This window comes from Globicephala melas, chromosome 15 (assembly GCF_963455315.2).
Source record: "Globicephala melas chromosome 15, mGloMel1.2, whole genome shotgun sequence".
In the NCBI taxonomy this organism is placed as follows: domain Eukaryota; kingdom Metazoa; phylum Chordata; class Mammalia; order Artiodactyla; family Delphinidae; genus Globicephala; species Globicephala melas.
Window position 1 is genome coordinate 6,889,990 of NC_083328.1, and position 20,154 is coordinate 6,910,143.

The window sequence follows — 20,154 nt, forward strand, 5'->3', positions numbered from 1 at the left end:
AGCTGAAGTTCTGTTACTTCCTGTCCCGGGGGAGCAACACGAGTTACCAGGGCAACAGGCTCAAATCAATCTTGTCTGGGTAGAGCCAAGGGCAATGTTGTTGCCAGGGCAACTGATTAAGTCAGTCGTTAGGCTCCAGGCTTTTCCTGGTACCCAGCAGGCTAAATCACCTGGCATTGATTACCAACCCACCCGACCACGTTTGCTTGTCCAATCCCTGCTGCTTCCTGCTTTATCTTTACCCAGCACTTAGGGGTTCAATGACACAAGGCTGTCTGGAGCTGGTCTCTGTGACAGCGGCTGTGATTTCACAAGGACTGGGGTGCTCCAAGGTGGACTGGTTGGTGGGAAGCAGGAAGGAGCAGATGTGAAGAGACCCTCCTGTGCGTAGCTTCAAATCAAACCTGGGGAGTAAGGCTCCAGGCAGGAGCGCAGCAGGTACGTGGCCCCCATGGGTGCCCTGCTCCTCAAGGCAGCACCAAAACTAGGAAGGGGAAAGGCCTGCAGATGTCTTTTGTGTCCCTGCCACTTCTCCATGGCGCATATGTTGAGGCCACACTGGAGGCTATGACCTTGAATATACTTCTGGTGTCCACTTCAGGATCTCTCACATACCTGCCTCTCCCTGGCCAACACCCATCAACGGTGGAGGCTGCCGCTGGCCCACGTGCACCACCTGAGCTGCCGCCACCTCTCTGGCACCTTGGAGAGGCTTTGGCTGACCTGGGTGGGGGGGGGCACCTGGAGCAGAACCTGGGCGCTGCTGCCTGCTGGCCAGATGCCCATCCTCATGATACCAGGTGGTGCCCTGCATCACACTTTCAGCATGACCCTTAAAGGGCGTTCAAGAATCTGAGCCTTCCTGCACACCGCACGCACTGTTGGCTTCTCCAGTATTCCAGCTCATAGACCAACCCCTTCCTCCCACGCCTGGGGAGTGGAGGAGCCGGGGTGGGAAGCCCAGCCCTTCCTACTCAGGCTTTCCTGGCCCTTGGACTAGCTGGAGAAAAAGAACCAGGTGGCCTTGCTTCAGTACTCCTGGTACAGCTCCTAACTCACCTGAAGGCACTCCTCCCCAAATACCATCTTTAATAGGGGCCACAGCTGCCCTCTCCCAAACCCTCAGCTCCCCCACTGTAGGTGTCCTACTTACCATGACAGTGAAATCATAAGGTCCTCTAAGGCCCCCACCCATGTGTCAACTACCGGTTTGTCTCACAGAGTGCGCACTGACCGGCGCCATCGCCCCCAACGTGAGTCAGTGGTCCTTGGAAGGATCAGAAGTGGGGTGTAAAAATGTCTGAATCCCAACCCCATTTCAAGCCTCCCGGGATGCAAGGGGCAAAGGGTACCTCCGCCAGTGCAGAGAGTCTGCACTTATGTGATCAGAGCCTTCAGCTGGCCTGGGCAGCGTTATTTTTGAACAGAGGTGGTGAGAAGGGGCTGAGGGCAATGGTGCAGCAAGAGGGCAGTGCCCCTGAGAGATGGTCTCTTCCTCTACTGGCTCTCCTTCAGTGCCACTTGACTGGAACCCTGGTGGGTATGGTCTGTGCACAGGGACCGATCCAGAAGTTAACTTACCCCAAGACACCTCCTATGGCCCCAACCCCGCAGAGAAACTGAACCTCCAGCTCCTCCAAGATCAGCATAGGCCAGTGCTCCGTAGCCCTGGCTCCTGGGATTACTTGGGAAGGCAGAGAACAGAGCCACTCCTGGGTGGGAAGAGGAGACACCATTCTCAGTGGGGAGTGGCAGAGGCCGGAAGGGGGTGCCACTGTAAGGGTGGCCCGGCTCAGTGGCCCGCTCACCTCCAGGACTGCAGACGCCACCAGCGCGGTCACCACAGACGTGGCTCCACGCACACTCACCTCACCTCACCGCTTTCTCGGCCGGCCGGCAGCTCAGACCAGTAGAGACGCCACCCCACCCCCGCCCCTGCAAAAGCCCAGTCCCAGGACACGGGGTGGGGTGAGGCGGAGGCCGCCTCTCCTGGATTTCCCCACTCACACTCCACTCCCACCGCCCGGCGTCCAGCTCCGGGGCGCGCAAGGGTTAACCTCGCAGGGGTGGGGACTTCGGCGCGATCCGCGCTGGGAGGGAGGGGAGAGGACAGGAGAGGAGGCGACGAGAGGCGCAGGGGTCAAGCCTCAGAGTCTGTCGGAGCCTCGGGTGTCTCAGGCCACCGGGCAGCCACTGGGGCACACGGTGCGGACCCCCTGCCCCAAACTTCAAGTCGGGAGTGGGGGGAAAGACGCTGGGCATCAAGACGGGTGGTCGCCTGTCAGGATGCCGCCCCCCTCTCCAGGGGCCGCTACGTCTACCCCACCTCTGCCGTTCCAGCCCCTGCTCCGGACACTTTACTGCTTTGGGTCCGGGATGAAGCCCGGAGGCCCCACGACGACCCCGGAGTTCGAGTCGGCCGACGTGGCCCTGGGTCCGCCGCGGCCCTGGGCTTGCCCGGCTGACGTGCGGCTCTGCGGCCACCTGCGGAAGCAGAAGTCCCAGCGCCGCCGCTTCTTTGTGCTCCGCGCCTACCCGCAGCGCCTCGAGTGTTACGAGAGCGAGAAGAAGTTCCGCGCCGGCCGAGCGCCGCCTAAGTTCAGCGTGAGCCTGGAGGGCGCGTGCACCATCAGTAAGCGCGTGGACGCGCGTCAGCGACACCTGATCGTCCTGTACACGCGCGACCGCAGCCTGGGCGTGGCGGCGGCCAGCGAGGCGGAGCAGCAGGCGTGGTACAGCGCCCTGCTCCAGGCGCGCGCCGCCGCCGCCGCCGCCGGTGAGGCCCGAGCCCCGGCGGGGGGGGGGGAGTGCGGGGGAGGTGGATGATCGTGGATTTGGTTTATCCGTAGTCTGTCCCTTCCCCCGCTCTCCGAAATCAAGACCAAACGTGAAGGGTTTACACGTTTTCAGTTCCCGGGCCACAGTGAATCCAGCCTGCCGGCCCGGGAGCCCCTGTCACCAGACCATTGTCTCTCCAGGTCCCGACTCCCACGAGGACCCAGGGGCCTGGATCCTCGCTCCGTTTCAGGACGTCTGGCCCGTGACGCTGCGGCCCAAGGGGCTGGGGCGGGCACGAGGCCTGGGCAGCGGCGACTACTGCCTGTGCCTGGGTTCTGGGGTACTGAGCCTGCTGCGGAAGCCCGGGGGCAGAAGCTCCAGGGCCTCCCGGCCATCTCCGCCGCCGGCCCTGCGCTTGTCCCTGCTCAGCGTGCGCCGCTGTGGCCATGCCGACGCTTTTTTCTTCCTGGAGCTTGGCCGCTCGGCACCCACGGGTCCCGGGGAGCTGTGGCTACAGGCGCCCGACGCCGTCGTGGCCCAAAGCATTCACGAGACTGTCCTGGCCGCCATGAAACGAATCGGGGACAGTGGTGCCGGCGGCAGGGCTGAGCCACTGCCAAGAAAGCCCCCGACGAGCGCCTCCACACCCTCTGTCCCTCAATCTTATGAGACCCCAGCCTCTGCGGCCCAATCAAGCAGCCTGTACCGTCCGGGGCGCCTGAGTGAGAGAAGCGAGCAAGCAACCCTCAAGACCCTGGCCAGGCCGGGGGCAGCAGCCTCACACCCGGAGGGGTTGGAGCTGGGCGGGGTCTACATAACCAAGGGAGCCAGGAGTGACTACGAACCCATGGGGGGCGGCCAAGCCAGTGGCTACGTGGTGATGGCAACCCCGGGCCTTCCTGCCTCAGCCAAAGCCACTTCCCACCAGCTGCTCCAGGATGGAGGGGTCACTGAATATGTGTCCATGAGCCTCTGTGCACCACGGTCCTTTTCCTCGAGCTTCTTGCCTCTTTCCTACAGGCCTGGGGCCGGGGAGCCTGGACCCGGGCTCCAAGGCCCTCATCTAGGCGTGGGAGACGACTGGGGATCCGCAGGGGCTCAGCGCTGCTTGCAGCCGCCGTCAGAGTTAGCAGGGGAGTACGTGTGCATTGAGTACGCGGCCGCCGACTACATAGGAATGGGCACTGACATCCCCGAGCCCCCTGACGGTGGCCTCAACTATGTAGACCTGGACCTGGTCCCTCCCCTGGAGGTGCAAGGCGACGCCCCCGGGGCCAGGAACCGCCCACACAGCTACGCACACATCGAGTTCCAGAACCTCGGGGAGGCCCCGGTGAGGAGACCCCCGTGGCCCCTGGGTATAGCTGATGGATGGAGAGACAGACGGGAGTGGAGGAAGAAAAAAAGGGCAAAGTTAAGAATGCCTTCCTGCCCACCCCGCTGAACCCCATAATCCCCTTCTGCCCGATGGAGAGGCTCTACAGCCCAGATGTCCCCTAGGACGTGTGACCAGCAGAAGCGCTGAGCTGCCCCTTAGGACGGGCTGCCTAAGGGCTCTGCCCCTTCCAACTGTGGCACCTGTGAAGTCTTCGGGAAGAGGTTCCCCAAGAAGTTGGATTCTTTTAAGGGAGAAAATTCTAGAACTCTTCCCCCCTTAAAACAAAACCCCTACAAATTTCTGGACCTTCTCAGCCAAAGCCCTGACCCTCTGTTTCCCCACAGAGTTCCTGCAGTATCGCTCCAGAGTCTCAAGTCAGCCTTGGCCCCACACCCTGCCTCCAATGATGACGACCACGAAGACAGAGATCTACCCCTCCCCCCCACACACACACCTGCTGTGCTTGCCTGGTGTCGGCTGAACTCCTGGGACCCCAGAGCAAGAAGGATGAGAGCAACAGGTATCTTACACTAGTGCCCTCCCGAAGTGATGACACCCCCTACCCCCTACTTTGCCTCTCCCAACGCCAGCTACGTGCTCACACAATTCTCCTTCTCCCGGGCCTGGCAGAACTGATGGAGTCCTTGCTTCTAATATACTTAATCTAGTCTAGGGATCTATACTGTGCACCCCACCCCCATTAAAGTTTCCCTGCTGGGTGAGCCTGGAAAAGTCTTAGGTCCATGGATTCCCCTGCCCGACTGTAGGGGGAATGAGTAACAAGAATCTGAGGGGAGAGCAACCAAAGCCGTGGTGGAAGAAGAGACCCCATCCCTGCCTCCTCGCCCCACTCTGCTATCTGCCACAAGGAGCCAGTTTGCAAACCAACGCTGTTTATTGTCAACAGAACCTGCCTGGGGAAGTAAGGGGCCCACTCTCCCCCAGAGGGGCTATGGACCTTGGCTGTCTGGGGCCCGTGGGAGAGATGGGTCCATGCAGTGAGAACAGCTCTGGCCACCACTGGCACCTGGGTGGTCAGAGGCAGGGTCTGGGGGGCCAGCAGGGGGCATGGGAGCCCCCCGGGAGCTGGGTCTTGGCTCCCCCTGGCTCATCTGCAGGAGGCCAGTGAGGGCGATCAGCTCAGGCCCACTGAGCCAGGCGGTGGAGCAGCCAGAGGATGGAGCGGGGAGGACCCTGGGGGACATGACTGGGGGTGGGAGCAGCAGCTTCAGAGAGCCCATCACCTGAGGAGAAAGGAGAGGCAAGTGTCTCCCCCCGAGCCCTGCGTGAAGGCTGGGGTGAGGCCAGGGCAGGAAGAGCGCTCACCTGCTGACGGGCCTGAGACCGGTACAGGGGAACACGCTGCCCACAGGGCAGCACATGGTCAGAAAGAAAGACATCTTCACGGCACATCACCGGGAACCCTGGGGAGGAGAAGCTGCTAGGGTGGCAAGCGCTGCACTGGTTCTCCGCGGAGCCTGAGGGGACCAAGGGCCATACCTGCATCCCTGGGCACCTGCTCTCCACTCTGACGTCCTGCTAGACTGGGCCTGAGGCCTCTGCCTGAGGCTGCCTCGTACAGAGGGCAGAATGAGGGATGGCGCAAGGTCCGGCCTGAGAAGGAGGTGCCTGACTCACAGCTGAGCCCCTGTGGAGGGATGGGAAAGATTCCTGGAGCTTCAGCCCCCTCCCAAGGCATCCCTGCCCCACCCGAGGCTGGTGCCACAGGTACCCCCAACTCACCCACACCAGCTGAGGTCCCGGTTTAGCTTCACAGCTGGGGTCCTGTGGCGCCAGCAGGGTCATCCTTGACGGGGCCACCTCCCAGGTCATCTGGGGGGGGAGGGGAACTGGGGGGGAGGACTTGAAGAGATTAAAATCGGCTCAGGAGTCGGTAAAAAGGTCTTGGGGGTAAAGATGGCAGGACCCTGTACCTACCTGGGGTTCCCGGTGACCGCTCGGCAGCCAGGCCTGGGGGCGGCCGAGGCAGCTGCTGCTCTTTCTGGGTCCAGGAAGGCCTTCGGGACCAGGGCTGAGGACTGGGAAGGGGCGGTACTGAGATGCTTCGGTCACAGCCTCCCGCAATCACCTCCCTGCTCCAAGTCTGAATACTTCCAAGGCCGGGCCAAGGGTCCCCGGTGCGGGGAAGCTGATCATACCCTTTCTTCGCTACTAGGAACAACTGAGATATTCTCACACTGTGGGCCCCCGTCGGGTTTCGCCCAAGTGCCGCTGGCAGAGCCCCTCACCTGTCCTGTGGGGTTGTTCTTGGCTCCCGCAGGGCTTCCTCTCCAGAGTCCCAGGCCTGGCCGGGGTCGCTGCCCGCCGAGGGGCCTTGTTCCTCGGGCGCCTGCTCCTCACCCGCGCCCCACCGCCGGGGGGTCCAGGGCAACATGCCGCGTCCACGCGGAGAGCAGGTCAGGGCCCCGCGCCGCCCGCCTGGCACCTCCCGGCTCCCACTCGGGCGCAGCCTCCCTCAGCGGCCCGCGCTGCCCTGCGCGCCCAGCTTGCGGCCCACCTCTCAAGGCTTCGCGGCGCAGGCGTCCAGCGCGTTTCCGGGCCACGTGGCGCACGGTCCCGCCGGGAGCCCGCGAGCGCCTCCTGGCGGCGCGGACAGCGGGGCCGCACGGAAGGGTGAAAACGGCCAGAGGGAACTGCGGCGCCCGCACGTGGAAGCTACACCGTCCCCAGCACACACCGCTCGTTCGCAGACACACACACACACACAGCTAAGGGGCAACCTAGAGGGCTTCCGGCTTCCGTTTATTGCACGTGACACGACACCCAGCCCCCAGTCTTCCATCCCATACCCTCGACCACGCCCAGAGGCGGCCTCGCGCCTTGCTGGGCCAGCCTGCTTCCAAGCTCCCGGGCAGACAGGTGCCCGAGGCACAGGGCCAGGCCCGAGGCCGCCCTCACCAGTCCTCGCTAGAGAGCAGAGCCCAGGTGTGGCTGTCTTCTCTGTTCCTGGGGTTCCCGCCGGGTCGGGCCCCTGCACCCCGACCTCAACCCCTAAGGCCGTTCCAGCAGTGCATGGATGACAGCAGCGATGTAGGGGAGGCCCCTTCCCGGGGCCCCCTCCTCTTCCAGGATGTGGTGGGGCTGGCACAGGGACTCCTACAGGGAGGGGCCCAGGTTAAGTTCTCCTTGTCACCTCCTCCTCTCAGCTGTAGGGTGGGAGACACCCTAAAGGAGCCTGGGCAAAGGAAGCTGACAGAATGTAGCAGGCAAGGGTCAAGGGCACCCTGGACATGGCTTGGGGACAAATGAGATGCAAGGAAGCTGCCAGAGGATAACAGAAGGGAGATGACACAGGGGGCCAAGGCTCAGAGGGAAGGACAGACCTGCCATTTCCAGAGGGAAATGCTGGAGTAGGCAAGCTGGCACATAGAGCCCAGGAGACATGGCCAGGGATGGGCCCCCGGCACAGCAGGAGCAGACGCACGCAAACACACACACACACGCACGCACGCACGCACGCACACACACACACACGGTCTGTACAATTTATACAAGAGACAGAGACCCAGCCTGGGCCCCTGCATCCCCTACAAATATAGAGTTCTCTCTACAAAATATAGATAATTTAGCCCCCTATAGCAGCTGGGGGGGGGGGATGGTGCAAGAAGGAAGGTTAAGACCCACCCTCTAGGGAAGCAGAGGGCAGGGCAGGGAGAGGACTTAAAAGGCACCATCAGCACTGAGAAGGGAGGGGCTACAGGAGGGTGGCCAGAGGCTGGGGACCCAGGGTCTGGGGGCACCAGAGTGGGGCCTCTGAGGTCAGTGTTTATGAGGGGAGGGGGGTTCACTAGTGTCTTTGGTAGGGGCTGAAGGCACCACCGGCGGGGAAGGGGGTTTGCACAGGAGTCTTATAAATAGAAGTAGGGCAAGGGGGTAGGGGGAGGGGTGACGTCAGGTCCTAGGAACCCAGGAGCCGAGTGTAGACGACACAGAGCAGCAGCATGAGGACCACGTAGAAGAGGACGAAGCCTCCCAGACCAGAGGGGGGCCAGAGGGGCGGGGGGGACCTGCCCCCCGCCCGCTTCACAGCCTCCAGGGTGGTCCACAGCCCCTGGGCAGTGCCCTGGAGGAGATCCGAGGGCGAGCACAGGTCAGCCTGGGAAGGGAGAGTAGGACAGATGGACAAGGACAAAGGACGTCAGCAGCAGCAGCAGCAGGACAATCCTTCCCACCCCCTGCCCTCACGTGCCAGGGCCAGAGCCACGCCGACATGCAGAGTGCAAGGAAGGGAGGCATGCAGGGGAGACATGCGGGACAGGGGCTGGCGGATGTGCTTCCTGTTGAGAAGCAGACACCCCCGTGAATGGAACCCTGCCATCCATGCAGGGTGCCCCGCTGAGCCCAGGACACTGCACCCTTTATAGGAGAGACCAGCCCTGGGCCCCTGAGAACACACCCCCATACCTCAGGCACCCCCATTTTTCGACAAGCTTCTAAGAAACTCTCCACATTCTTCCGAGACTTGAGGGCACTGAGTTTTGGCTGGGGGTGGGTAAGAAAGGAAAAAGAGAGTAAGGGGGAGGCCCCAGGAGGCCCCGTCCCAACCCCTACTTCCTGCCTGGGCCCCAACTGACCACAGCAGGTGAGGGCACGTGAATGAAGGGCACGGAGCGGGGCCGCAGCTGGTTGGCCAGCTGACAGAGGATGACCCCATTGGCTAGAGCCTCTGCCAGGTCCTCGGGTAGGGGCCGCTGCAGCTGGGACTCAAGCACCTGGGAGGCAGGGGAAGGAGGGGGAGAGGTCAGGGTCAGCAGGGAACGCCCTCCTGCCCCTTCCGTCTCAGGGGAGGTACCAGGGTAGGCAAAAAGGCTGCTGAGGGAAGCCGGGAACCTCCAGGCACCACGCGGAGCCCAGGCTCCACCCACGCAGACCCCACCTCTCATACCTGGCGCAGCTGAGCCATCACCTCCTTTTCGTCCAAAAGCTGGGGGGATCGCCGAGGTCTCAAGACAGAGTCCGGTGAGGAAGGGCCTGGAGAGAGAGGAGGGTGTGGGGCCGCCTCCACTACGCACCATCGACTTTGCAGCCCGGTCGCAGGGTCTGGCACCCACATCACCTGCCTCTGCGCTTGTGGGATTTTCAACACAATGGGACAACTGACCAGAGAACTCCCAGGCCAGAAGGGACGGCCCCAGCGCCGGGGTTAGTGCTGGATTAGCACCGGGTTAGTACTGGGGAGGAGGGAAGACCCACCTGAGCTGCTCTGAGAGGAAGAACGGAAGAGGAAGCTGTTTGGTCTCTGAATGGAGCTGAGTGGCCGGGGAGCAGGTGCGGTTGCTGGAGGCCGGAGCCAGGGGGCAGGAGAAGCATCCCCTCAGTGTCCTACTCCTCCCTCAGGCCACCAGGTCTCAACCCGCCCCCCCACCTACACAGGCCCGCACCCTCCTCCCAGCGCCGCCGTCCCACCTGGTCCCGCTGTAGGAAGGGGCTCCTGGGAGGTGGAGGCGGGGGTGGGAGCACCCTGCCCCCCCGAAGCTCCCAGCTGGGTGGCATTGGACTTGGGCTTGCCGCTGAGGAGAGACAGAAGGGGAATCGAGGAGATGCTCAGGGGAAGGGCGTGTAAGGCGAGGACCGAGAGAGGCGGGGTCCAGGAGGACACATACTTGTAGGTGGCCTGAGCGGACGAGGCGGCAGCACCCCCGCCAGAAGCCCTGACCCCCAGCTTCGGAAAACTAGAAAATGAAGGTGTGGGGTCAGCAGTGCCAGGCGGGGCTCCGCCAACCCCGAGAGGCAGGGAAGCTCAGGAGGCCTCACCGCCAGGGCAGCTGCTCCCACGCCCACACCTGTCCTTCCTTGGGGAACCCCACACTCCACTCTGCTGCTGCTGCCGCCGCTCGCGCTCCTGCCACAGCTGCAAGGTGTCTGGGCGCCGCCTCTCCTCCCCTGCCGGCTCCTCCCGCCTGCGGGGCAGAGGCAGGATGAGAGGTGGAGCGGGCCGGAGGAGAGGACAGGGGGGCGGGCGATGAAGTAAGTAAAGGGAGGAGGCGCCGCCTCAGGTGGCTCCGGGTACCTGCTGCTTGGTGCCCTCTCCCCATCCCCTGCCACAGGGCTCGATTCTGGTGGCCGCTGCTCCTGAAGAAAGAACAGCAGAGGGGCTGAGGGGGTTGCCCGAGCCTGCACTGGCTCCCCTCCTCCAGCTCTCTCATGGTGGATGGACAGGCGGACGCGGGCTCCCCTCACCTCGCCAGCACCTCGCTCTTCGTCCTCCCCAGGGACGTGGCTGTCGATGAAGTCAACCTGCTCAGGGTCTCCGTCAGCTAGAGAGAGCAGTGCGCATCAGCGAGCCAATGCGGGCGTTAGGCCCTCGTCCATGCCCCGCCCCCCGGCCCCTAGCCCGTGACCCCACTACACACCAGAGCCATCCTCCCGCCGCTCCCTGGGTCCCCGAGGCTCCCGGGCCAGCTCTGAGATCCGGAACGACAACTCGGAAAATTCATCAGTTGACTGTAAATGCAGAAATGCAGAGATAGGAGACAGCCTCTCTGGAGTCCCGGGGCCCATGGGGTTCAGGGCCCCAGGCTCTGCTGCTGAGCCAGCCCTTCCCCGCGAGACACTTGGGCGAGCGAAGGAAGAGGACTCCAGCCATCACCAGTCACTCTGAGCTTCAGAGGTAGTAGGCGAAGGGTCCCGGCTCAGAGGTTCTCCCCTGGGGCTGAGATCCCCCATGATCCTTGGAAAGGAGGCCCTTACCTCATTTCCAGACCACCTCTTGCTGCCACTGTCAACGCTGTGGAAGCCTGAGTCCAGCCCTCCGTCATACCGACGTCCCGGAAACAAGTCCTCAGCGGGGCTGGGGCCAGCCAGGGAGAGCTGGTCAGCTCCATTCTGGGCAGCAACCCCGTCATCCGCCCTCCAGAAACCATGGGGTCCCTGGTGCTAGGAAGGGGTTTAAGTATCCAGGGGCTTCCTTCCTTCCCACTTGAAACTTACCAGGGGCTGAAACTCGGGGGGCGGGAAGGGGCCAGGTCCCCCAGTGCAGACCCCCCGCGCCGCCCAGCCTCTGTTGACAAATACTTGAAGATGTGAAGTTTCCCCTTCAGGCAGATCTAGATGTGGAGGCGCATGGGGGGTAGTTAGGGGAAGAGAGGGGGGCCTCCCAGATCCTGCTTGGCTACCAAAGGGACCTATGCCCCCAACTCCTGCCCATTCTCAGGCCCGTCCTCACCTGTGCAGGCGGGCTTTGCAGGGGGTTGCTGTCCAGCAAAATGACCTGCAGGTGCCTAAGGCGGCAGAAGGAGACCGGGATGCGGGAGACACGGTTACAGGAGAAATCCAGGCGGACAAGAGGAAGGTCTCCCAGCTCTGGCGGTGGGTGAGGGAAGAGTTAGAAGCATGCCCCGGCGCGGGGCCTTGTGCTCACTTCCTCTGCCCCCTGCTCTGGCTAGTGGGTCACCCCTGGGGCCGCCGCGCCTCCGCCCTGGTTGGCTGAGGGCACTCCCCAGGACCCACCTCCCTGCTCCTCTTCCCGCTCAGACCAACTTCAGCTGCTGCCCACCCCACGTGCTTCCCTCGCCTTGTCCTCCCACCCCACCACCACTTCCTCCTTCTCAAGTGTCCGTCACAGGGCCCAAACCAAGCTGTGCCACCGCGTTGCTCAAAAGCCTTCCAGGATCTGCAGGCGGGGCTGCTGCGGGTTAGCGGGCTGCACCGTGCACAAAGGCACGGGGAGAGGGGGCTGCTGCGACCGTACAGCGCTCCACTAGCCAAGCCCTGGCCCACCCGCAGGAGAGGGTACCCTTCTCCACTTCTCAGAAAGGCACAGCTGGATTAGTGGTGCCCTGAGACACAGAATAAGAATAAAAATCACTGCTCTGAAAAATTTCGCGCCAAGCTGGCAGGTAATCCCCGTGTCAGTGTGACATGCTAGCTCGGAAGTGTTTTCTGCCGCTATCATGGTTCGTCCGCTAAACTGCATCATCACTGTGTCCCAGAACATGGGCATCAGCAAGAACGGGGACCTGCCCTGGCCCTCGCTCAGGAACGAATACAAGTATTTCCAAAGAATGACCACAACCTCTTCAGTAGAAGGGAAACAGAATTCGGTGATTATGGGTAGGAAAACCTGGTTCTCCATTCCAGAGAAGAATCGACCTTTAAAGGACAGAATTAATATAGTTCTCAGTAGAGAACTCACGGAACCTCCACAGGGAGCTCATTTTCTTGCCAGAAGTCTGGATGATGCCTTAAAACTTACTGAGCGACCAGAATTAACAAATAAAGTGGACATGGTCCGGATAGTGGGAGGCAGTTCTGTTTATAAGGAAGCCATGAACAAGCCAGGCCATCTTAGAGTATTTGTGACAAGGACCATGCAGGAATTTGAAAGTGACACATTTTTTCCAGAAATTGATTTGGAAAAATATAAACTTATCTCAGAATATCCAGGTGTTCCTTCTGATGTCCAGGAGGAGAAAGGCATTAAGTACAAATTTGAAGTATATGAAAAGAACAATTAACGTGAAAGTGTTTTCTGATCTATTTCAAGCCTCCTCCTTCCCCCGAAAAAATTATGTATTTTTTGTTGTAGAGACTTTTGTTGACTTTAGATCTGTGGATAATTATTTCTAAGCAAAGTACTTTTATTCCCCATTAATCTTAACTAGACTGTATCAGATACCATCTGTGAAACATTTCTTGCTGTAACTTCCTGAATGTCCACCAAGAGTCAAGAATAGGTGAGCAGCACCTGCCTAGGGCAGAACGTCTACCAAGACAGCCCGAAGTGGGAGAGCGCCCTGGCAGCATGAGCTGAAAGCAGAGCCCATAGAGCTAGGAGCTAGGCAGATGGGTGCAAGGTCAGAAATGGATTATAAACAGAAGAGCTAGCATTCAGTTATTAGAATCAGATCAAAAGAGGGACTGTGAATTACTTTATATCACACTTCTGAAAAAAATTCTCTTCACTCAGACCAGGAATCAATAAGTTGAAAAATCCAGGATATTCCACAGGGATAGTAAAGAGGCAGGTACAAGACTACCTTTTTGGTGGTTAAAGGAGAAGGTCTGAGACCTTAAAAAACTTTGTTTCTGATCTTCAGTAACATTGCATGGGATGTTACAATGACAGAACAAGAATTGGCTGCTCTTTACAAAAAAGAATAATCTAATATCAAGCATAATGGCTAAAATTAAAAATTCAAAGAGGTAATAAATTGAGAATGAATATTGCTAGAAACCAAAATTAGCAAGTTAGAAACTAAACTTCACAGAATTAAAAAATGAAAATTAAAACATGTTTTACCCAACACGTTAGCAAAGATTCAGATTATGTATCCAAAAAAAAAAAAAAAAGCATTTTCTGCCTTATAAATTGGTACAAGCTTTTTAGAGTGTAAGTTAGCAACATCAATTAAAATTCAAAATATTCTGGGTTTGGACCCAGAACTTCCACTTCTAGAAATTAATCCTGAACAAAGAAATGGACCCAAGAGTATTTGTTGCAACTTTTTTTTTTCAAACTTGGAAACAGCCCAAATGTTGATTAATAAGAAATAACTAACCAATATGTCTATAAAATGTAACATCTACAGCAGTTAAAAACAATGAAGTACTGACAGGAAAATGCCAAAAATTGCTAAGTAAAAGAAGGAAACTGTGTATAATACTCAAAATGTTTAATAAATGTTCATGTGTGGGGAAAAAGCAAAAAAAAAAAAAGAAAAGAAAAGAAAAAATCACTGCTCTCTGGTCAAGCACCCCTCCCTGGTTAAGGAGTTCATGATCTGGCTCCGCCCATGTCTCGCACCTCGCTGCCCACCCTCACACCACATCAGACAACCCTCCACCCCCTTTGTTCTGGGCCTCTCCACATGCTGTCTGCTCAGGTAGGAGAACCCCATTTTTCTGTCCATGCATCTTTCAAGGTTCAGCTTAAGGGTCATTTCTTCTATGAAATCTTTCTAAACACTAGGTTGGAATTTATTGCTCCTTCCTCTGGGCCCCCAGGGCATTTTGCTGGGGTCTCTTTTATGGCCCAGAGAGAGCCCTGATCAAATGCTTATTTGTACCCCTACTGTCTTAGAAGGAAAGAAGGAGTGGGGGGGAGCCTAGAGAAAATGGATGGCCACCTGACTCCCCTCTCTTGTTCTTCAAAACCATGGGTAGCATGGCCCCAGCCTTCCCACCTAGCCCTGGCTTGCCTTTCTAACCACGTCTGTGCTGGACCTCCGTGCTTTACACACAGGGTTGTTTCTGCCTGGGTTGCAGAAGGATGGAGAACTCTCCTTCAAAGGTCAGCTCCTGCTGCACCTCTGGGCTGACTGAGGGCTTCCCCGGGTCCCTGAGCAGAGCCACACGGCTCCCTCTAGCCCCTACGGCGCTAAGTTTCCTGTTCTAGCGCTTCCCTCTGCTTGTCTCTCCCCATTAAGCCACTAAATCTTAAGAGTTGGCCCCAGATCTGAGTGACATCACTCACATCTACCTGTTCCCCACCTAAAACACAGGAAACACACACACACAACAATGTTGGCTGAATAAAGGAAGGTGTGCCTGCTTTGGAGCAAAGGCTATCAAGTGTCGGGTGCATCACAATTAGCCCATTAAAATGGGGTTGCCTGAGCTCCAGCTCACTGGTTCAGAATCTCTGGGGAGGCAGCACAGGACCTCACCTGACTCAGGTTTTGAGAGCTTCGTGGGCGCTAAATGGTAACACTGGGTGACCTTGAGGGCTCCTCTTGACTGTGAAATTCTACAGGGTGCCAATGCACTCACCACTCCCCTTCCTGTACCCTTCCCCAGATTTGTCAAGCACGGCTAATAACCCATGCTTTGCCAGCCTCAGAGGGCTGCTGGTCAAGAGCAAAGAAAATAATTTACAGCATGTCTCATGCATTGCAAAACCCTAGGCAACTAAGGCATTATTTTTCCTTGAAGATTCCTTGTCTGTGACTCCTCCAAGGTAGATACACAGACACAGACACACACACAGACACACACACATCCTCACACCCCTCCAGTGCTTCCTTTTCCTCACCATCAGGCAGGGCGCTGAGCTGGTTCCTCCGAACATTGAGATCCCGCAGGGAAGGGAGGCCACACAGCTCCGCTGGGAGAGATGGCAACTCATTGCTGCTCACATCCTAGGAGGAGGAAGGAAGTAGGGAAGGAGCCACAGACCCCGAGCATCAGAAACCACCTCCTGGACCTGGCCACCTGCTTTAGTCTCGGCTTTTCCCCTAGGGTGCATCCCTCCTTTTCCTGCCCTCCCCCGCCCCCCAGAGGTCCCTAGTGCCTGGCTCATCAGTCCCTCTTGTCACCCTGCTCCCCATCCTCACGAGCTGCCGCAGGCTTCCCAGGGCGCTGATGTCGGGAGGTAGGGCCCCCAGTTTGTTGTTGCTGACAATGAGTACTCGCAGGGGCAGCTGGCAGATGTAGGGCGGCAGCGATGACAGCTGGTTTCGGCTGTGGGAGGGAGGAGGGCAGTGGGCTCACCCTCCAGGCATGGCGCTGTCCTTTCAGGGTCACCGGGAGGGTCACTCAGGGTGCTGTTCACTGGTACTTGGGGCCGAGAAGGACCACCCCCTACCCTGCAGTGGCCCTGCCTCCCTACCTGAGGTTGAGGTAGGTGAGAGCTGTGAGATTCCCCAAGGCTGGGTTCAGGCATCTCAGACAATTGTGGTAGAGGCTCAGACCCTCCAGGGACACCAGCTGGCACGCTGCCTCTGGCACCTCGGGGAACCGGTTCCGGGACAGGTCTAGGGGAAGCAAGTGTCAGCGGAGAGCTTGCAAAGACCCAGCCCTGGACAGGAAGACCTTGAACTTCCCCAGAGCCAAGGAATCAGACCTATAAACCTGGACCCTCTGGAGCAAGAAGAAAGCCTTCCGTAACCTGGAGCCCATTCCAAGCGTAGCCAGAGCGGCAAAGGGAAGGCAAAGGCCTTGGGGTCTCTGGGCTGGAGAAGCCTAGACTTGGGGGAAGGGGGCGAGCCATGAACACCATCTTCAAACGCACAAATGCAGGGCTATCCTGTAAGGGTGGCTGGATTCTATAACTCTTGTGGTTTCTGTTGTTCTGTGATGCCTGGAGAGGTGGAAGGCAAAGGTCACAGGAGAAGGTTGGTGCTCCAAAGGAACTAGCAAGGTGATGGGCTGGGAGGTTCAAGGTAAGAATATGAACAACCCCTGGGGGACACGACCGAGAAAGCTCACCCCTCCTAGGCGCCCTGTCTCCCAACCTCTACCTATTTTCCACCAAGGGTTATTATAGCCTGGCTCTGGAGACCTGACACTGGCCACCAAGGGTTATCATAGCCTGGCTCTGGAGACCTGACACTGGCCACCGGTTTTTCACCAGCCCCTGGGATCAGCAAGCCAGGTCCAAGGGACTATGAAGTCACAGATTCCCAAGGACCTGGAGAGAAAGGCAAATGGACCAAGCTGGAGGTGGCAGGTGGAGTCCCAGGCACACCTTCCTCAGAGCTGGCCTCCTTCCTGCCCTCTTACAGTCTCAACGGCCTGCTTCTACTTCCTCTCTTGCTGACCCGGACTTCAGACCAGCTCCTTTGCCTCGAGTCTTGGGCACGGGCGAGGAGTGGACAGGGCGGAAAGGACGGGAGAGTCTACTAGCATCCTTTTATCTCAACCAGCGGCTTGCTAGACCAGTGCAAGGCGTCCAGTACGGGGTTCCTGCCAGTCTGAAGGCTCTCACTGCTTAGACTGCTACAAGCCCGGGTCTCTGCTCCCTCTGCCCAGCCTGTATTGGGAGGGGCCCAGGGCCTGCTGGGGAAGTCCCAGGGAACAGAGCTTGGGTGAGCTTCTTAGAGGGCCCTCTCCACGGAGGGGCAAGCAAAAGCCGAGGGGAGGGGAAGCGGGGGTATATCCCCCAAGGAAATGAGTCTTGTGACAGGAAATGAGGTAGAAATAACCTGTCAGGTTCTGTCTCTGGGCCCTGTGTTTACCAGGGCGGACGACAGCCTGACGCCCCAAGAACCCTCTCTGCTCCCAGCCCTGGTGTGCACAGAAAAAAGACCTGTCACAGGAGAAGACAGTTCCAGAGAGGGTTGGAGGGTGCGATGCAGTCCTCCCGCCCTCCCCCTCCACCTGCCCGCTTCCTCTGCATCCACAAATGTGTGTGCTGCACGCGCATGTGGATGAGGGGGGTGGAGGGCAAGCTGTGATGGGGCGGGCCAGGGAGCGGGGGCAAAAGCTCAGAGCGAGTGAGCGGAAGGGAGCGGGGCTGGAGGAGCGGTGCACAGGAGGCACAGGATGCGGTCTGCGAGAGAATGAGCTGCACTTCTCTTTTGTGAGAGCAGCCCTTCCCCCCACCTCAGGATTCATCCTACTATCAGGGCCCGGGGACCGAGTCCAAGGGACAGCAGGGACCTTCCACACAGCACACGTGCAAGGGAAACGCTGGTTCAGAAAGAGCTGCGGAAGCAGGAGGAGAGGTTCCACAAGATTCAGTCAGCAGAGCTGAAGTTTTTAGTCCATCAGGGTTGAAGGGCAAGGAAGTGTGGAGAGCAGGGTATGGGCAACAGACTGGGTTCCTGTCACTTCCTCTTTCCACCCCAAGCTACAGGCACCCTGCTTGGGGAGAGGGGCCGGAGGAGAGAGTTCTGGACGAGAGAGACCCACCTGGCCTAGAACCTGGGCCCTGAAAGGACTGAGGATTCCTGTGTGGAGAGCAGGGTAGAGAGAGGTTCTCAGGAAGTTGGGATTGTCCCGCTTGCCCTGGAGAACGGGCTGCACCCTGAGCCGGAATGCTGGGGGAGGAGGCGGAGAGGGGGTGGGAGCTGGGAGGGGGCCCGGGAGGTCTTGGGAGTTTTCCCCAGGAGTCCACTCACACAGACAGAGCCCTAAGGAAGTAAAGTATAACATTTGGTCTCTGTCAAAAAACAAGCAAGGGGGAGGGGAAAGGGAACAGACGGCAAGTGTCACACAGCTGCTGAGGTCAGTCTGGAGCTGGGGGGTTAGGCGGCTCGGGGAGACTGAGAGGGACAGCAGTGGCTCTCGGCTGCCCTGAACTCAGGCTGCCCTGAACTCACTCGCCGAAGAGTGGGCGAGTGAGTTTACCTAGCAACCCAAGACAACGGGAGTGGTTTCAACTGGTTCTCTCCAGAACAGTCGAGGAAAGAGTGTGCGTCGGCGCCCACTAGGGTGTTTGCAGGCGAGCAGGCACCTGCTAGGGGGGCAGTGCAGTCCCAGGGCAGTGGCATCAGGGGGACACTCTCATCCAGCCCCAAGTCCCACCCTGGGCTCGGCTGGGGTGGGGCTTTGGGAATGCAGTCCTCCACCCCTCTTCCAATCCCCACCCCCCAGCTGCCAGCCCAAGGTCAGAGTTTGCCTCCTGAGCAGCTGAGCCTGACTCACTCGTCACAGTGGAGTCCCTGCACCCTACCATCAACAGACACCAGGGTGGAGGGATCCTATGGGTGGGGGACTAGGAAGGACAGTTGGGCCGTCTCTAGCTTCCCAGCACTCCTAGCTGGGAGATAAGATTTCCCTCCTTTCAGCAGCTGCCTCAAGTCCCTCCCCCGTGGGGAAAGCAGAAACTGAAATGGGAATTCTAGGGTCTCTGTGAGATCACAGGCTCCACAGTGACCTCACACACGCAAGAAGGAGGAGGAGTCGCAGATAAAGGAGTCAGGGATAATAGGAGGAAGAGCTCGCGGAGAAAAGAGTTGGGGGAGGTGGGAGATTTGCTTTTTTCCCACAGGCTGGCTGGGGGAAGAATGGAGAGAGTCAGCGGCCTTAGGGGGCGGGACTACAAGCAAAGGAAACAGAAACTTGGGGCTGTCAGGGGCAAACGCATGGAAGCGGGGGCCTGGGGCTGCTCTTATCTTTGGTGGAACAGGGGAAAGAGTTGGAGACTAAGTGGAGAAAGAGAAAGGAGTCATGGGGGGGGCTCGTGAGGGCTGCTTTATGGAACGATCAGAACTGAGGTTGAAGAGATCACGCAAATGAGCCAAGCAGGTGAGGGGCAGGACCATTCTACAGGTGCGCAGATATGCAAATAAAGAGAAGCGGGGCGGGGTAGGCGGGCGCTCACGACGCTCGGCCAGAGATTCTTGACCGTTCCGTGCAAACCAGAAAAGCGCTCATTGTCTAGTAGTTCTTAAGGTGGGGAGGGGGTGGTGGCAGACTTATGCAAATCAGCAGAATCTAGAACTCCGACGGCCAGGTGATGGGGCGGGCCAGACTCCCGGGCCCGGGAAGAAACAAGCGAGGGGCCGGGCTATGCAAATGAGGGTCCCGGCCGGGCTCGGAGCCGGGTGCACTCACCAGCCTGGGTGATGTCTGACAGGTCGTAGCTGCGGGCCGCGCCCCGGGGGAAGTGCTTCAAACGCCGGTTAGACAGGTTCAGGGTCCCGGTGGCCACGGCCTCCTCTAGAGCCCGCTCTGCACTGCGGCTCCCGGGCAGACCCGGAGACCCTGGAACGGAGGTCGTGGCCGCCGCCTCCTCACCCCCGGCTGCGAGAGAGGCCGCTACCGCCGCCGCCATCCGCTCCCGGCGGCTCCCGCTGCCTGACTGACGGGACCGGCTGTCCCTCCTTGCCCCTCCCCCTCCTCGGAGCCGCCGTAGTCGCTTCCAGGGGGAGGAAGCGGGCTCAGGGACCCGACGGACCAATCGGGATCCCGAGACGCGTCGGACGTGGCTAATCAGAACCCGCCGGCGGGGTGGAGACTCCGGCGCTGAAGAGAGGCGAGAGAAGGGAGGGGGACTAGAATAGAGTGCTCGCCAACGGCCTACTCTCCAGGCCGGCCCGCCCCGCGCAGCCGCATCCAATCACAAATCTTAGGAGTGGAGATGGAGCCAATCAGGTCCAATCAGGAGGCGGGGACGTCGGCCCTCCACTAGAAGGGATAGAGGCCGAGAAACGCAAACCCTTGTCCTCTTCCAACGAAAACCAATCGCAAGCTAGATACAGCCGAGTGACTGTAAAGAAGGCCAATTAGACCCTCCAGAGGGAACCTGGCCCGGCCTCTTCTCTGAGGGACTGCTCTACCTACCAATAGCATGGGCGAGAAGTGTGTCCCTT

General features: G+C 59.2%; 4 protein-coding genes across 7 annotated transcripts; 2 read left to right on the forward strand and 2 right to left on the reverse strand.

Annotated features, from left to right (window-relative positions):
• The first annotated feature begins 2,118 nt into the window (after positions 1-2,118).
• Positions 2,119-4,867, forward strand: LOC115846768 (insulin receptor substrate 1-like). Of its 2 annotated transcripts, XM_060284549.1 has the most exons (4): positions 2,134-2,205; positions 2,341-2,776; positions 2,979-4,111; positions 4,501-4,867. In XM_060284549.1, exons 2-4 carry the CDS (start codon positions 2,377-2,379, stop codon positions 4,561-4,563), a joined length of 1,596 nt encoding a protein of 531 aa, XP_060140532.1. In that variant the 5' UTR covers positions 2,134-2,205; positions 2,341-2,376; the 3' UTR covers positions 4,564-4,867. The 2 variants fall into 2 exon arrangements, with proteins under 2 accessions (XP_060140531.1, XP_060140532.1); XM_060284548.1 differs by having other exon boundaries at positions 2,119-2,776.
• A 165-nt stretch (positions 4,868-5,032) lies between these two features.
• Positions 5,033-6,551, reverse strand: SAP25 (Sin3A associated protein 25). The gene is made up of 6 exons (XM_030845871.3): positions 6,406-6,551; positions 6,095-6,195; positions 5,900-6,006; positions 5,657-5,804; positions 5,483-5,580; positions 5,033-5,400 (listed from the first exon to the last, which is right to left on the reverse strand). The coding sequence occupies exons 1-6, from the start codon at positions 6,549-6,551 to the stop codon at positions 5,107-5,109; spliced, it is 894 nt and encodes a 297-aa protein (XP_030701731.2). The 3' UTR covers positions 5,033-5,106.
• Positions 6,552-7,139: 588 nt separating this feature from the next.
• Positions 7,140-19,701, reverse strand: LRCH4 (leucine rich repeats and calponin homology domain containing 4). Of its 3 annotated transcripts, none has more exons than XM_030845866.3 (18): positions 19,397-19,700; positions 15,726-15,870; positions 15,451-15,577; positions 15,150-15,255; positions 11,343-11,479; positions 11,108-11,223; positions 10,868-10,967; positions 10,531-10,621; positions 10,358-10,434; positions 10,188-10,249; positions 9,961-10,077; positions 9,781-9,849; positions 9,584-9,687; positions 9,371-9,454; positions 9,063-9,148; positions 8,752-8,889; positions 8,582-8,659; positions 7,140-7,273 (listed from the first exon to the last, which is right to left on the reverse strand). In XM_030845866.3, the coding sequence occupies exons 1-18, from the start codon at positions 19,614-19,616 to the stop codon at positions 7,169-7,171; spliced, it is 1,962 nt and encodes a 653-aa protein (XP_030701726.1). In that variant the 5' UTR covers positions 19,617-19,700; the 3' UTR covers positions 7,140-7,168. The 3 variants fall into 3 exon arrangements, with proteins under 3 accessions (XP_030701726.1, XP_030701724.1, XP_060139993.1); XM_030845864.3 differs by lacking the exon at positions 7,140-7,273 and adding an exon at positions 8,076-8,273; XM_060284010.2 differs by lacking the exons at positions 7,140-7,273; positions 9,371-9,454 and adding an exon at positions 8,076-8,273 and having other exon boundaries at positions 19,397-19,701.
• On the forward strand, positions 12,070-12,921 carry LOC115846766 (dihydrofolate reductase-like). The gene has a single exon (XM_030845875.2). The coding sequence runs from the start codon at positions 12,070-12,072 to the stop codon at positions 12,631-12,633; it is 564 nt and encodes a 187-aa protein (XP_030701735.1). The 3' UTR covers positions 12,634-12,921.
• Positions 19,702-20,154: the final 453 nt, after the last annotated feature.

Excerpts from the sequence above, each read along its gene's own strand:
- SAP25 (XM_030845871.3), bottom strand. The coding sequence starts at position 6,551 with ATGTTGCCCTGGACCCCCCGGCGGTGGGGCGCGGGTGAGGAGCAGGCG. Across the intron at positions 6,007-6,094 it reads GCGGTCACCGGGAACCCCAG|TTCCCCTCCCCCCCCAGATG; the intron begins GTAGGTACAGGG and ends CCTCCCCCCCAG. Across the intron at positions 5,401-5,482 it reads GGTCTCAGGCCCGTCAGCAG|GTGATGGGCTCTCTGAAGCT; the intron begins GTGAGCGCTCTT and ends CTTTCTCCTCAG.
- LOC115846766 (XM_030845875.2), top strand. The coding sequence starts at position 12,070 with ATGGTTCGTCCGCTAAACTGCATCATCACTGTGTCCCAGAACATGGGC.
- LRCH4 (XM_030845864.3), bottom strand. The coding sequence starts at position 19,616 with ATGGCGGCGGCGGTAGCGGCCTCTCTCGCAGCCGGGGGTGAGGAGGCG. Across the intron at positions 10,968-11,107 it reads CCCCCGAGTTTCAGCCCCTG|CCCCGCTGAGGACTTGTTTC; the intron begins GTAAGTTTCAAG and ends GGCTGGCCCCAG. Across the intron at positions 9,149-9,370 it reads TTCCTCTCAGAGCAGCTCAG|GCCCTTCCTCACCGGACTCT; the intron begins GTGGGTCTTCCC and ends CTCTCTCTCCAG.
- LOC115846768 (XM_060284548.1), top strand. The coding sequence starts at position 2,287 with ATGCCGCCCCCCTCTCCAGGGGCCGCTACGTCTACCCCACCTCTGCCG. Across the intron at positions 2,777-2,978 it reads CGCCGCCGCCGCCGCCGCCG|GTCCCGACTCCCACGAGGAC; the intron begins GTGAGGCCCGAG and ends TTGTCTCTCCAG. Across the intron at positions 4,112-4,500 it reads AGAACCTCGGGGAGGCCCCG|AGTTCCTGCAGTATCGCTCC; the intron begins GTGAGGAGACCC and ends GTTTCCCCACAG.